The 16458-nt window shown below is 45.3% G+C and overlaps 1 protein-coding gene across 2 annotated transcripts; it reads right to left on the reverse strand.

The window, feature by feature from the left end:
• Window positions 1–2904: 2904 nt before the first annotated feature.
• HAUS1 (HAUS augmin like complex subunit 1) lies at window positions 2905–14612 on the reverse strand. Of its 2 annotated transcripts, XM_063295868.1 has the most exons (9): window positions 14524–14612; window positions 13890–14064; window positions 13651–13786; window positions 12911–13045; window positions 10498–10621; window positions 7704–7769; window positions 6017–6088; window positions 4883–4930; window positions 2905–3148 (listed from the first exon to the last, which is right to left on the reverse strand). In XM_063295868.1, the coding sequence occupies exons 1-9, from the start codon at window positions 14542–14544 to the stop codon at window positions 3065–3067; spliced, it is 861 nt and encodes a 286-aa protein (XP_063151938.1). In that variant the 5' UTR covers window positions 14545–14612; the 3' UTR covers window positions 2905–3064. The 2 variants fall into 2 exon arrangements, with proteins under 2 accessions (XP_063151938.1, XP_063151937.1); XM_063295867.1 differs by lacking the exon at window positions 14524–14612 and having other exon boundaries at window positions 13890–14170.
• Window positions 14613–16458: the final 1846 nt, after the last annotated feature.

A 16458-nucleotide genomic window follows, 5' to 3' on the forward strand; every position in this document is an offset into this window, starting at 1 on the left:
GCGGCGCTACTGCCACAGGAAATGGGCCGGGGGCAAAGGGAGGCAGCGGGGCAGCCGGAAAGAACGGCTGAAGGTCCGCCGCCGCCGCGTCCGGGGAACGCCCCCCTGCGGCTCCCCGCTGTTCCTGCAGCAGCGGACGGCAATGGGGCGGGAAGGCGAGCGCGGAAAGGGGAGGTATCATTGCCCTGCTCTCAACGGTCGCAGCGTTCGAAAGGCGGCTCGTGCCCCGCTCAGGCATCGCCCGACTGCGCGTGCGCGCTAGATGCAGTCGCGCCCATCGGCTTCTGCTCCGAAGTGGTGCGCCCAATGCAAAGAACAGTGAGCGGATCATTACCGGGGGGCTGAGTCATCAGAAGAAGAGGGAGGGACGGAGGGTTCACCCCAACCAAAGTGCATCTGTTTGGTCTTCCCCTGACCTGGATTAAGGGGTTGTGTGAACACAGCTAGCGAGCCCCAAAGAGCAAAACAGAGTAAACCATTGGGTGGAGGGAAAGCTTGCATGCAGGACCAGTACAGGATACTGGCCAGCTGTAATCTGCTCTCCCTTCTGCTTGAGGCCAGCCAAGATGGCAGCACTACAATTCCCAGCCTAGCCCAAGGGAGTGGCAGTCTAAGACACCTGAATAGCACCAAGTGGGGGAAGCTCCCAAAATTTCCCAAAGGAGAAGAAAAATCTTGAGAATCTCTTCCTAACGGGGTTCAAAAAGTCAAGATGGTGGCCCCGACTCCTTTTAACATGTGTTGCATAGTTGAGGCCACCATCTTGACTTTTTGGACCTCCCTGTGTGGTATATGAAATAATACAATTTGTAAAAATAATAATAATACCAATTATGATAGATAGATAGATAGATAGATAGATAGATAGATAGATAGATAGATAGATAGATAGATAGATAGATAGATAGATATAGCCATATAAGGCAATATCATATAGATCTTGGTTGGGGAAGATTTTAAGGTGTAAATCCTAATATTAGCTAATAGCAAAGAAGCAATATGTGTATATAAGTTCAAGCTAGTGGGTAACACAATGTTAAATAATTAAACTAACACGAAGACAGAAAGAGACAGTAGGGAAAACTCACCAAATGATAAGAACTAACAGGTAAAGATTTAAATGTGTAAAAGCCTTGGGATAATGAGGTGAAAACTGGCAGGCTTACTTAGAACACTTTCAAAAGGAACAAAGGGAAGAAATGGGCCTAATTAAGAGCTTAGTAGTCTAACACTGACCAACAGAGGAGACATATGCCAGATAAGAAACAAAGGCTCCTCCAGGATGTGCTAAGCAAGGAGATAGAGTAATATTGTCCTATGAGGATTTCAATGTGTGAAAACCTTGGAATGTTTCAAATGTTTCAAAATAGACTTTTCCAAGCATAAGCAAAATAAGATAGAGGGGTCCAGGGAATGAGGAGGTCGGAAGATTGTGCGTCTGAATGCCCAGCCAATGGGTAAACAGGCCAGAAAGGGGAGGGGGGAGGCTGGACAGGGAAAGGTATAAGTGTGTATTTGTAATTTTGGGTGTGGCATCTCTCCTTTCGATCAGGCTCTGCGTAACCTGGTCGAGGTGCCCACCACGCTTTGCAAACCGCTCAATAAAGTAAGTTCCTTTTCAGAGATCTCTGGTCTGGTTTTCGTGATTTTTATATCCAACACCTGCTTCCTGCCCTTTGGATTCTTTGCTGAGGTTGCTGCCTGTTCTCACAGCCTCCAGGCAGCCAACAATACAAGCATGTAAAACACCCCAATTCAGGGCTTAAAGGTGACAACTGTGAACCTCACCTGGAAGGCTACACAACCAGTAGGTCACCCCAGTGGATCGAGATACACTTTCGTAATGTTAATCACGTGGGATCCATTCAACTGAAGTCTGACTTTTGTTGTTGGTCCAGCTATCATCCCTACTTCTGAATTTCCGTACTAGCTGGAAGTTCCGCAGTCACTGATTGGGGCAACTAAGGCAGCTGTCCCACATTGACAAAAGTTGCAGAAACTGTTATTTTAAGTCTGCAGCCTCTCCAGTCAATTTCATAGTATCCTGACCTGGTCAACCAGTGGAGGGTTGTTTTAAAGATTGTGAAATTAGCTTCTGTGATCTTAAAATGAAGTCAATACAAGTAGTCCTTGTTTAGGGACCACAATTGGGACCAGCAACTTGGCCATTAAGTGAGATGGTTGCTAAGTGAAACACGACTGTGCTTACGATCTTATTTCAGCTTTTCTTTGCTTTACTGATCTGCAAAAGTCGTAAATGTGAGGATTGGTCGCAGAGGTACTTTTTCATCACAGTTGAACTGCGAAAGGTCACCGTATGAGGCAGTTGCTAAACAAGGACTACCTATACAATAAAAACATTAATCTCTGACATCTGAGAGTTGCATGAACAGCAGCAGCCATTTTCATGCCATGAGATCTCTAATTCAAGAACTTGAATACAGAATCACCTCATGGTTGCTGGACTGCTGCTACGTCTGGATTGATTACTGTGTCTTAAAGATCCCTATGTTCTTCTTGGCCACATCTCTAGCATTTGGATCTGTAAAGATCAAGAGTTTTGAATTGTTCACTATGGGAGCTGGCTAAAAGGATCACCTGTAAGAAAAATCTCTATCCATTTGCAGCGATGGACTGAACTGTGGCAGGAAGTTGAGTACGCAAGGAAGATTTTCATGCAATATGGTTATGTGTGTGGAAGATGCTCTGTTTATTCTAGACTTTTCTAGACTATTCCCCTCCCTTCAATGTTTTTGTTATGATTAATTCTGATGTTACACTTTGTTGTCAGTAATGAGGTACTGTGTATATATAGTCAGTTGTCTGTGAACTAGTTAGATATAAACGTTTTACAGACATACAATGTTGAGGGCAATGGCCTAACCCAATTGCTTGTACAAATGCTTATGTTTAAAAAATTTATTCAGAAAGACTGAATAACATATTCCCAGGGAAAAAATGAATTTATATGCAATATGGTATGTTCTGTTGAGGGAAGAGATAAACCAGTATTCACATATTCACAACATCCACAATTACTCCCTTTCTTCGTACACCAGAGTGATTATACAAATGGTCGTTTGGTAGGCAAAGTTACTGAAAGTGCTGTCATGTCCACCTTTGTTGAAAACTCGGCCTCGAGTGCTTCCTGGAAAGGGGAAGAAGGCATCCGTGAGATTATTTGCATTAAAGGCGATTTCTGCGAAATAGAAAATACCTGCTACTAAAATGCAAATAGATGTATGGGATGTTGGAAACATGGATATGAACATAAAAACAATCAATGATACGTTTTAAACAATGCCTTGTTCACATGGGGTTCACACATAACACTAACAACCAGGAATAGGCAACCTATACAGGCCTATATAGGTAAACTTCATTTAGGGAGTGCCTTGCACAGCGACTGCCTCGCACAGCAACCATTTGCAGTTACAACAGTGATATAAAAGTAACTTTGTGACTAATCCTTGCATTTATGACCTTTGCAGGTCTGTAAAGTAAAGGAAAGCTGAAGGAAGATCATAAGCCCAGGCGCGGTTTCACTTAGCAACCACTTTGCTTAACGACCCAGTTGCCGGTCCCAATTGTGGTCACTAAACAAGGACTACCTGTACTAGCTGTTTTGGGGGGAGGTGAGAAAATGTTCTACTCCTGAGGAATGCAGGGAGAAAATATCCTTGTTGTGATGTAGTCTGGAGATGCATGGCTATTAAAACAAAGGACGTGCAAATGGCAACACTCTCGGCTGTAAGAGATTTTGCTCCTTCTCCCTCTTGGGACTTTCTGGCTCCTCTGGAAATGAGCTTCCTCAAGACTTCCTTGTTTTGAGAACCCAGAAAGATAGTTACCGTCATTCTTTCCCCTTGCAGACTGGAAGGACAAGCCCCTCCCCCGTTTTTTTCTGCACATCTGCAGGACATGCAAGTGCCTAATCATTTTGACTACCAAGGACTTATTTTCAAAACGTCTGCATGTTTTCCTTGCATGTCTGAGTTATTTAATATCTCCCTTCTGGTTTGGGCCTGTGGCTTTGGTTCTTGCAAATGCCTCTGATTCATGTACAGGTAGTCCTCACTTACCGACTGCCTCATTTAACGACCATTCAAAGTTATGACTGTGTAAAAAAACAGCTTTGCAACCAATCCTCACACTTATGACTGTCGCAGTGTCCTGCAGGCACGTGATCACCATTTGGGTATTTCCCAACCAGCTTCCAACAAGCAGAGTTAATGGAGAAGCTGGCAGTAAAATCACAAGTCATGGTCATGTGATGTCGCACTTAATGACTGCGGTGACTCACTTAGTGACCTAATGGGAAGTGACGTTGTAAGTCCATTGCCATCACGTGATTTTCTGCTTAGCAAAGTCACTGGTCCCAATTGCAGTCGGTAAACAAGGACTACTGGTAATCCCATTACGCCGCAAGGATGAAAGGAAGAAGGTGGACTCAGTTGAATTCAGCAGCTACGTTACTTCTCTCTGAGAAGGCTTTGGCTGAAAGAGTACAGAAGCAACTAAACAGGAAAAGGTGAAGGATACGTTGGCAGGACCTGTGGGATTGGGCTCTGCTCCCTCATGGATTTCAGAGTTTCTCAAACTGACTTGGAGCCAAACATGCCTGACCCCATCAATTAATTGGCACTGCCCTTCTCCTGCATATCCTCATCCTAGACCAGTGTTTCTCAACCTTAAGTGCTCTAAGATGGGTGGACTTCAACTCCCAGAATTCCCCAGCCAGCACAGCTTGCTGGGGAATTTTGGGAGTTAAAGTCCACCCATCTTAGAGCAGTTAAGGTTGAGAAGCACTGGTCTAGGCTGAAATTAGCACGCATGTTAGCCCCGAGAATCTGTTCAGATCGACGCCGAGGGAAAGACTCACCAGCTCCCTCTTCGCTTCTTCAATCTTCACTCGAGCGAGAGAAGGGCTCTGAAAAGAACAAGGCACCGTTGTAGAGCCACACACAGGGTTCCCTTCAGACCTTGCAACATCAAATGTGCCATGGTTAGGATGTCCCTCCCACATACTCTTTTTTTTTTCCCCAAAAAGAATGCTCCAAACTGCAGTGCTTCAACACCCAGCCCTCTAGCGCAGTGTTTCTCAACCACGGCAACTTTAGGAGAGGTGGACTTCAATGCTGGCTGGGGAATTCTGGGAGTTGAAGTCCGCCTGTCTTAAAGTTGCTGAGGTTGAGGTACACTGCGCTCGTGGAATGACACCAAATGGCAAAGGCAAAACCACGGTCTTGAATCAAGGAGTGGCAGGCATCCAAAAGCCTCCTGCTTCCTCAGACATCCTGCCCAGCTCGCTTACTGCCCCCATGCGTGCAACAACACAACTGGCATCTTTGCAATGCCTCTCCCCTCGAGCCCAGCTTCCTTTGTGAAACTTTTGGCACAGCCCCGTGGTCACTGTCCTCTACCCAAAGCAACTGCGAGAATGCATCAACAACCTAAAATGCATTATTTTAACCTTGTTGATCTCCACCTCCATCTTCTCTTCTCTTCCCTGAGCTGAATTGGATTGCAAGGGTCACAAGATAAGGTCCATCTTGCTCACGTCATGATGGAGCCGTAGGTTTTCAGAAACAGAGCACCAGTAGGGTATTTTTTTTTAAATGTTGCAACACAAGTATCAGGGACTTCGCACGCCAGGGATGTCTGTAGGGTGTGGTGAAAAACATCAAGATGGTGGCCGCAATGGTGTAATTGAAGCTCCATCTGGTTTTGATCTTGGCTTTTCTGACCGTGCTCTGTGGACACCCCGGCATGTGCCCTAAGCCTGTGCCAGAATTCTTAATACAGCCATGCCTTTCCTACTGAAAACACTGCCATCTCTCCATTTTCTGCTTCTGTTTTCCCACTCTCCTTAAATCTGGTTCCCTTAGTCCATCCTCATCTCCTTTCCATTCACACCTCGTTTTCTACCAACCACAAAATGGGTGCAGTACACCTATCCACAAAGGACAAGCCCAAGAAGATGGGGAGCGGTGGAGGGGGGGAGGAAGAGAATCACCGGTGTCAGGTCCAGATAAGACTCCAGCTTCTTCTTTAAAGGAACTGCCTGCTTCTTCAGCTCTGCCAGTTTCTGTGCAAAGAATACATTCAGTTATTTATAGATTGGGCTGAGAATTCTGTACAGGTAGTCCTCGCTTAACAACCATTTGTTTAGTGATGGTTCAGACTTACGACGGTGCTGGAAGAAACGGCTTGCAGCCATTCCTTTCACTTGTGACCGTTGCAGCATCCCCGCAGTCACATGATTACGATTTGGGCGCTTGGCAACCGGTTCACATTTACAACCATTGCAATCTCCTGTGGTCATGTGATCACCATTTTCGACCTTCCCAGCCAGCTTCTGGCAAGCAAAATCAATGGGGAACTGTGTGATTCTCTTTACAACCATGTGGTTCACTTAATGACTGCGGTGATTCGCTTAACAGCCGCCACAAGGTCACAAAATCAGGCCGGATTTGCTTAATGATCGCTTCACTTAGCAACTGAAATTCCAGTTCCAATTGTGGTTGGTAAGCGAGGACTACCTGTAATATAATAATAATGGTTCATTTGTAAGTCACATTTATGGAGTGATTGACTCTGAGTAGCTGAATCATAAGGGTGGAAGGAACCTTGCAGGGCTTCTAGTCTAATCCCCGCCTATGGCTGTCCAATCTTTTCTTGAAAGCCTCCAGTGATGGAGTACAGGCTGTGATGGAGACAGGCTGTTCCACTGCTTAATAGCTCTCACAATCAGGACATTGCTCCTTATTTCAGGTCTGAATCTGTAAAACTTCCCTCTACTTTTTCTGGTCTTTCCCTCCACTGCTTGGAGAATCCACGTCCCCACCCTGTGACATCCCTTCCTGTATTGGAAGACTAATGTCAGGCTTCGCGGTCTTTTCTTTCGGCTAAGTAAGTAAACAACAGTGGTATATACCTATTACTCCCTCTCGCCAATTTACTTTAGATTTACTCCTGCCTTTCCAAATCCTTTGCCAGGGTGTTCCTGGCTTGAACGAAAACTGCAGAACCAACCAAGGCAGGAGATGAGAAAGAAGATGGAGAAATTAAATGAGACAGCTGAAGAGCTTTCCTCAACTTGACGCCCCGCAGAGTTACCCCAATACATAGGAACTCTTGGGATTTTTGAAACAATTTGCACAGGTCCCAGGCTGCTTCTCTCCTTTGTGTAATCTAGGCACAACCTAATTGTGGACTCTGGGCCTCCATGCAGAAATGCTTGGCGCTGACAAAGCCCAGCCCCTCTCTGTGCTCCGGAAGACTCAGCCATGGCCCACACACTCTGAAAGTCTCAACCTCCTGCCAGAACAGCACCATGGGAAGCACACGCCAAAGTCCTGCTTCTTCCTAAAAGAACTGGGCGTCTGCTATCCCTCTTTCATTCTGTCCCTCACTGCTTTCTGTTGCAAAAAGAAACCTTCGCATTTTGTTTGGCTTTTTTAAGTTTCTCCATCAAGTTCTTTTCTCTCCCACAGCGTCTCATTTCACTGCAGAAGTCTGGACATAAGACCTGTTGTCCCTGGAATTCTGCAAACTTTAGAGAGGCATTCGGCGCTTAATCTCGGCAAACCCAGATCCAGAGTCCATGTAGCTGAATGTCATTTCCTCCAGCAGCCCAGGTTAAATACCAGCCAGTCCGCACCATACTAAAACGTCACCAATTTCCGTGGCATAACACCCACCTCTGAAAGAGTCACTAGTGACTCATGTGTCAGAGAAGCATCCAGCCCACTGGCAGAAAGCTGTTCCTGCAGGGACAGGAGAGACAGATTAGTGGGGGAAAATAGACAGGAAACACACAGAATTACTCATAGGAAAAGGACAGAGAGATGTAAAAGCCCATTTTACGATTTCCCATAGAATCAGAAAAAGCAGAGAAAAAGTCTGCTGTATGAAGTTACTTCCAATCAAATCAAATAACTGGTCATAGAAATAAAAGAATCCTGGGGTCAAGACGGGCCCCAAACAGATCTCAGAGGATGAAAGGAGAGGATGCCTCTTCAGGATGGGGCCCCTTGGGAGCCTGGGCCATCACAGCCACCTCCCAAGAAAGAGCTGGAGCTGCAGAATTGCTAGAACCCACACTTGTTCCCCACAGCTCTCCAAAGAGCAGGACTGCCCAGCTGGTGACTCAACCACCCCTGGCCGAGATGCCCAGATTGTCAAGATTTGAAGTCAGCTACCTGTTCCTTCGCACAATGATCTGCACCTGAAATCCTTGCTCTACACTTTGTTATCCTCCTCTGAAGCCCCTGAGTGTGTGTGTGCGTGCACACGCGCCTGAACTGTGGAATGTTCAACGATTGTCTCGACTCCTTTGCACTTAGCACTTGACTAAAGAAGCCAGATGTGACGCAGCCACAGACATCACTCACTATATCTGCATGCTCCAAAATCCCTGCCCGTGCTAGCTGGGCCTCACCCTTCTCCTACCTCATCCATGGACCTGTTTCCCTCCTTAGTCAAACAGGGGATGCCTCAAAGCAGAAACTGGGAGTACTGGAGATTATCTAGATCAGTGTTTCTCAACCTTAGCCACTTTAAGATGGGTGGACTTCAACTCCCAGAATTCCCTAGCCAACCACATATTGAAGTCCATCCATCTTAAAGTGGCTAAGGTTGAGAAACACTGATCTAGATTTTTGTGACGAGTAGCCATTAACAGTTCAACCTAACCTCCATCACTTCCTCTGATGTTCTTCTGTCCAGTTTGGTGACCATCACCACCTCTTGGGCCAGGAAATCCCATCATTTAATTAGGGCCGTGTAGGAAGTATTTCCTCTGCAGAATTAGATGAATAGATAGGAAGGTAGGTAGATAGGTCGATAGATGATGAGACAGCGGGTGTCATGACCCCGTTGCAAGGCACAAAGAGCCTCACAACATGGATCATGATCATCAGGAAGAGAGGAAGGAGATGATTAAATCAAACTTCAAACTAATCACCCAAAGCACCCACACCCAGGAAGGAATCTACAACTCAATGGAAGGACTTTGCAAGGTGATGCAGATAAGCATCAACGGCACAGAAGAACCCACGCCTAATGCCCCGGAGGCCGCACCTGTGCCAAGAGGACAAAGACGGCAGCCGGGAAAACGCCCAACAAACCGTCACAAATCCCATCGAGGGGAGTGGGGTCAATGGAGGGTGGAAGAGCACGGGGTCAGGCAAGAGGGTATAAACAGGACACCATGCCACCACACCTCCATTCCCGTTTTTCTCTCTGTCAGTACCGTTTCAATAAACCGGAAATCCTTAATCCCTATTAAGTGAGTCTGTGTCTTATTCGGAACGAGGCTGGCCCTGACAGCGGACGAGAGGGATGAACTGTGTTACAGATCCCCATTTCTGGCCCAGACAGTAATATTTCCAAGAAACGCAAATCAGTGCTAGTCAACTTCCCCAAAGCTCTTGCTTGATCTCTGCTACCTGCATTGCTGCCACACTTTCCTGGTAGAAGGAAGCCAATGAGATATTCTAGGTTTAAAACCTATCTTCTGCCAACATGAGTGTTAGAAATGTATCTTTAAAAAAAGCAGGTAAACAAAAGAAAAGTGCTCCAAGACATAAGGTTGAGATCCTTCTGTTAGACAAGACAAAAACCAAATATAGAAACAATCTTGCCCATAGGCTTATGCTAGCTACAGCAAGTAGAGAGTTATTAATGACAAATCCTCCAGATTCAGAATAATTTCTCCCTAAACTCAAGTTCTACCGGCTTCCAATCTTTGAGCTGAAGTTCTAGTTTGCTCTATGGTCACAAAATAAAAATAAGAATTCAGAGCCTAGCTTTATACTTCACCCTAAGCCATGGTTTGATTAATTCTGGCTTATTAATAAACCACAATTATCTGGGTTCACACCACAGACTAAGCCATGATTAGTAGTTTACAAATCAGAATGTCTGAATTCTTACCACAGGCTAAACCAAAACCAAAGAAACAATAGGATGACTTTGCGTTACACAAATCAGAACAAACAATAATTCTTCCAGAGAAAAGGCTGAATGAAAGCCAACATTTTCTCAGCTGGAAACTAAAGAGAATCAGAGCTGGTTAGTACTTGTCCGGGAGATCATCATGTCCATATAATTGCCAAAAAACCCTGGATGCATGTTAGGAATTGAGACTAACCTTTCTATAGGAAAAGCATGTTTTTTCCAGCACAATGATTTGCCTATGCAGAGGAAGCTGTCAGCAAGTGAAGTCTAAACTAGTACAGCCTAAAAACCAGTATTCCTGAAACTTCACAGTTTTGTGCTTTTTTCTCCAAAATACAAGTGAAGGCAGTATCATTTGTTCTCCGTTTCTCCTCTTTTGTGAACCCCTCTAAACAATTTGTGTTCCCTCCACAATTTCAGAGCGTAGCATTGGGACCTGCAGGGAACTTAAGCGATACTTTTCAAAGACAGCAAGTAAGTCCCAAAAATATCACTTTCATCCCTCAGAAAGCTTAGAAATCTTCTTTGGCTTACCTCGGCAGACTTGATTCTGAACTTGATATCTTCCGATTTTTCCTTCAGGAACTTCATATTCTGCGTTCGGCCATCGGCTTTCGCTCTTTCCACTATCAGAAGATCTTCTGTTTTCATGACATCACTACAAAGTGAAATCTCTTCTGTGACAAAGTCTTAGCAAACCACATGCAGATGGGTCCTGAGCATTACAAAACAGTGCAAAAGCTCCACAAACACCACTCTGGTGGTGTAAGACAGCACTTTTACAAGTTGTGGTCTTCCTAACACCAGAACCAGGCCTGTGCTCAAAAGCACCCCAATGCCCTGTCCTGCAATGATCTCTAATGTTCCTGTTCCTGGAAGAGGAAGGATTCCTCTTTGACAAGGGGGGAAAAAAAAAAAGGCTATTACATTTTTGGAGTCAAAATTCTGCCTCCCCACAACCACGCCCCAGTCTTTAGAGCAGTTTTCTCTCTGAGATCCAAGTGGTTTCTCCCCTCCTGAGCCATAGAAAAACCATCAAAACCTGTTTTTTCTGCAAGCCTTAGCGGTAGAAATGTCACAATGTTATAATTTTGGACAGAGGGGAGGGAATTGATTTAAAGTTATTTTATTTATCTCTAGTGCTAAATTGGGTGCACATCGTTTGTTGTATTTATTTATTTATTTATTTTATTAAATTTATCCACCACCCAATCTCGTTCAATGACGACTCTGGGCAGCTTACAATAAATAAAAGAGTAAAAATTCATTGTACAATATAATATAATAAATAGAAAATATAAAACGTAAAATATACCTTATAAAATATAAAGTATAAAATCCAAGATGGTCATGATGGAATTTACGGGGGCCACATCATGGCACCAGCCACCTCCACAATCTACTGTCCTCCCTCTCGCCCCAAGCGAGGTGGCAAAGCCAGGTTTTGACTCCCTTCTGAAAGGCCGGGAGAGTGGGGGCCTGTCTTACCCCCCAGGGACAGCTTATTCCAAAGGGCGGGGGCCACGGCAGAGAAGGCCCTCCTCCTGGACCCTGCCAATCAGCAATCCTCATGGACAGGGTCCGTAACATGCCCTCTCTGCATGTTACAATATAAAACTATTGTACATTTTTAAACTTATTTACAAAAGTAGGGTATGCAAACCAGTCAGAGTTGGCATCAAAAGGGATGACAGGTATATAGCTCTGTAAATTACACAAATAAACACACACACACATAATACCAGTTCGATCAAATGTCTAACCTGGTAAACAAGGGCTGTAGAAGAAGGTAAGTACTGCCAAAAGACTGAATCTACAGGACTATAGTGAATATTTTCTTCCTGGATATCAAATCCTCCAGAGCCTGATACAACAATCTACAATACAGCCAATGCTTCAAACAGGACCTTTTGTTCAGAGGAGTGAGAAGAGAATCTCTAGTCTTAGGACTAGACTTAATTTCCCCTCAAGGCCCAAGTTTCCAGACCAGAGAGAGAATGTGAGCAATCCACTAGAAGATCTTGCCACAAAGCAAGGACAAATTTTCCCTTCCCTGACGACTGGAAGCAGAACTCAACATAGTTTATAAATGCAACAAGGACCAGACTCTGGCATGGCTGCTCCTGCATCAAAAGGAAGCAGGGCTTTTAGTCATTATTTATTGATTTAAAGAGAGCCAGTTTGGTGTAGTGGTTAAGGCATCAGGCTAGAAACCAGAAGACGGTGAGTTCTAGGCCTGCCTTAGGCTTGAAGCCAGTTGGGTGGCCTTGGGCCGGTCCCTCTCTCTCAGCCCTAGGAAGCAGCAGACGAGGGCAAACCACTTATGAAATCTTGCCAAGAAAACTGCAGGGGCTTGTCCAGGCAGTTGCCAGGAGTCAGCACTGACTTGAAGGTGCATGCACACACAATGATTTACAAGTGGTTTTATGCTGCTTCAGTCAAAAAAGGAATCAAAGAGTCTTATAAAAGCAGCACATAACAAGAAACTATAGAGTACATATAATGTCACTAAATCAGTGTAACCATGATACTTCCAAATACAACAGAATGACCAAATGGGGGTAATGGATCACGTTTGCAAGTGGTTTCTGATGTAAACAAGTTATTTGTAAAGGATACAAATCTACCTAAACAGCATCTACTTGCTAAAATGTGTTAGGGCTGGGTGCATTCAAAACCAGTGTCCTCCACCCATTTTCTGAACTGATACAGTCTCCTGTCTGGTTCTGCAATGCCACCTGAATCACTAGAACCCAGAATGCATTCTTGGCACACATTTTGGAATCAAAAGAGACAAAATGCAGTTTAATTATGACAGATTCAGGCCATTTTTTTTTTTTTAAATACCATAAATCAAGCAAGCTGGCTGGTTGAAATTCTACAACCATGTGCAAAAGCCTTCGGGAGCACAAAGGGGGGAAAAGGGTAAAGAAAGAGAAGAACTTACTCCTGAAGGCGTTTCTCCAGCACAAGCACTGATGTGAGCTTTCTCCTCAGGTTGCTCAGTTCGAGTTCTAGATCTTTGTTTTTGGATTCTGCTGCATACAGGTCGGAAGTCAAGTCGTTGATGGCAGGAATAAAACTAAAGACAAAAGGTCTGGTTAATCAGGATTTGTTTTCTACACCGAGAGCTACAATAGGTATTTAGCAATCAGCCACTACTAATGCGCTGAGGGGAATTTGGAATTTCTTGCAGAATTGGATAATCCCTGCACCTCGTTCATGAGGCTAACAAGAAACATTATAAAGACCAGTGTACCCCTTAATTATGGTAATAAAATTGAACATGATTCTTTTCCTCTATTATTATTATTTTTAAATATAGGTCTATAAGCCACCCACAGTCACTTGGAGTCAGGCAGCCTCTAACCTGAAATAAACAAATAAATTCTGTACCAGATCCTATAAAAGTTATTTAAATCTCCACAGAGTTTCAGAGTTGGAACTGTACATTTTTTAGGTGTTTGCAAACCATCTAGGAAATCTCCTGTTCTGCAGAGGAGCATAACTATTTAAATAAATAGATAATACATGCATAAAGGAATAAAGGAACACAGCTCTAATCGATTTTTTCCCATCTAACTGCTCTCTCCGTAAAAACATTCATGATCGTGAGGTGGCCGTAATTCCTCATTCAGAGTTGGCCCTGCAGCATTCAGAAACGTCTTCTGCGGAGAAATGCACCACCTTGCAAGAGAAGTGTCCTTTGTTTCCAGCGCCAAGGCAATATCCACCAGGTTATTCAGGTAGCTTGTACCGGCTTTAGACAGGCTGCTGACGGAAAGATTCAGACTCTCCATTAAAAGTTCCTGCAGGAAGCGGCCTGGGGAAGCAAATATAAGACAGGCCGTGGTTTAGGAAAACCCTACTGCGTTAACATGCCTGGCCATTTAGGCCGACGCAGAAGCGTTGGCATCTGAGCTCACCATCGGACTCGTACTCCGCTGCTTTCTGCTTCATGTCTTCAGTTAACAAGCTGACATCCCCATCTCTGGACTCGTTGCGTTCTGCCAGCTCGTACAAAATATCCACTGTCCGTGCGTCCGCTTCGTAGGGAGGGATCGGCTGGTCCCCGAAAGTCTTCTTCAGCCACGAAGCGACCTGTTGCAGAAACAAAAGAGGAACGGTTTTCCTCCCCCAGCTCCTATTAGGTCTGCTCCCCATGTTCCAATACATTCCGAAAGGTCAGCAGCCTTGACCTTTCAATGGCCATTTTTCGAAAGGTCAGCAGCCTAATATTCCAACCTCATGACACTTCAGAAATAATAAGGATGAAGAGGACCCAGAGGTCGCTCCGGCTTACAAAGATCCGTCGTCCCGATCCCCACATATTGTACACAAAGGCCTCAAGCCTCGCGGAAGATTATTTGCTAAATATTGTTATTTGTTTTATTGGAGTTGCATCCAATCAGCCCAGCTATGGGCTTAACGTTGGAAAGCATTAGCCCAAACCAGGAAACGCAGAGCACAGGAGAACAGGTCCTTCCAGGAAAATCCCCCTCACCGTCGTAGCGTTTGGTTTCTTGGGCACAGCCCGCGAACGGCCCCAGCCTCGCTTACCCCCGTCAGCTTCTCCTCCATCCTCCTTCGCTTCGCTCCCCGTGCAAACTTCCCGCTCCCCCTTCTCCGGCGCTGGCCAATGACCTCATCGGACGCGGTGGCTCTTGGGAGTTGTATGCCGGCAGCCGCGCTGCCCGCCTTTCCTGCCTCAGTTAACCCCTCCAAGGAAAAGGAAAGGGAGAATCCTTTTCTAGATTTAGCTGGAGGGCATGGGGCAGGTCTGACGCGGAGAAGAAGAGCTAAAGAAGCTTTTTGGGGGAAAGGGCAAGCAAAGTGCCTATCAAAGAGGTCACTTCAGAGCAGTGTTGCTCAACCTTGGCAACTTTAAGATGTGTGGACTTCCAACTCCCAGAATTCGCAAGCCAGCAAAGCTGGCTTTGGAACTCTGATTTGAAACTCTGTAGAGCAAAGCTGGCTGGGGAATTCTGGGAGTTGGAAGTCCACACATCTTAAAGTTGCCAAGGTTGAGCAACACTGCTTCAGAGAAGAGCTGGATTTTAGAACTGGGAAGATTTGAGAGTTGCCTAGCCCTCAGGGCAAATTTGCTGGCAACTTCTCCAAATCGCTGCAGGCCAGATGGATGCCTTCTACTCCCCATGATGGAGTTATGTTTTGCTCTCCACAAAGCTGAAAGTGTACAGACCTGTGGTTATCCCTTCTCTCCTATATGGATGTAAATCCTGGACTCTGTACCAAAGGCACATTAAAAAACGAGAAATTTCACATGTGTGCTCTCCACTCCATCCTTGGCATTTGTTGGCAAGACCGTGTCTCCAACCTGGAGGTCTTGGATCACACAGAGTTGACCAATTATCAGAGCCCAGATGCAGTGGGTGGGGAACATCGTCAGAATGGGTGTCCACAGTATCCCTTGCCAGTTGCTCTATAGTGTACTGGAGTCTGGGAAGAGACCTCGAGGTCGTCCACACAAGCACTACAAAGCTGCTGTGAAGGAAACCCTACGCCACTGTGAAGTCCAGCCCAGGGAACTAGAAGCTCGGCTGCTGACAGAACCCGCTGGTGAGCCCTGGGCTATGAAGCTTCTGCCGGCTTTGAAGCCAGGCGCCACCAAAAACTGATAGAAAACCATGAGCAGTGTCACAGAATCACACCTACAATTACTACAGCAATTTACTTCCAGTGCCCCCATTGTGCTAGACTGTGCTTCCATACTGGCAGAGCCATCTCCGGGTCCACAAATGAACAGCACAACAATGTGTCTTCTTCGAACCACCATATACTGTAAACACTGCATTTTGGAGAAGTTTTACATGGATCCCTTCTTGCTTTCTCTCTGTCTTTAAGTTCCCTCAATAAATTAAACTTATACCAGGGAGGTTTTGCTGGGGTTTTGACAGCCCTTCAAGGTAGGCCAGGTCAGGAAGCAAACTCCACAAGTATTACTGGAATTCCACTTAATTGAGATAGGCTGTAGTAACTGAATCTGGAAAGCCTGACAGCGTTTTCTCTCCCTCTATCTTCTTCAAATGTTCTTTTCCTGTCCCTGGCTTAAATCATGTTTTGTTAACTATGGCCACATTCCTTCTCCAAGATCATCTCTACAATCCCCTCATCTTCTTCTTCCAAGCATTTTCCCGCTATTGTGGGGTCTGCTTTTCGGATACTGAAATGCCACTTTGCCCGATCATCTGCATCTTCAGGGCACAGACCCTCAATTTGCATGGCCTGATTGATGGTGTCCTGCCATCTCTGTTTTGGTTGCCCACGTGGCCGCCAGCCATTTATTTTAAGATGGTAAACTATTTTGGCAACAGTGGAAGGTTCCGCTCTAAGGACATGTCCATACCAACGAAGCCGGCCTTCTCTCATCTTCTCTGTAATTAATGACATGCCTAGTTGATGACTGATGATGGCATCATTTGTGACATGATCAAGCAGGGAGATGCCCGATATCCAATGGAGCATATGCATTTC

This window comes from Candoia aspera, chromosome 2 (genome assembly GCF_035149785.1).
Source record: "Candoia aspera isolate rCanAsp1 chromosome 2, rCanAsp1.hap2, whole genome shotgun sequence".
Lineage (NCBI taxonomy): Eukaryota > Metazoa > Chordata > Lepidosauria > Squamata > Boidae > Candoia > Candoia aspera.

Excerpts from the sequence above, each read along its gene's own strand:
- HAUS1 (XM_063295867.1), bottom strand. The coding sequence starts at position 14,139 with ATGTATTGGAACATGGGGAGCAGACCTAATAGGAGCTGGGGGAGGAAA. Across the intron at positions 13,046-13,650 it reads AAGGACACTTCTCTTGCAAG|TTTTATTCCTGCCATCAACG; the intron begins GTGGTGCATTTC and ends TTTTGTCTTTAG. Across the intron at positions 3,149-4,882 it reads AAGAAGCGAAGAGGGAGCTG|GAAGCACTCGAGGCCGAGTT; the intron begins GTGAGTCTTTCC and ends TCCCCTTTCCAG.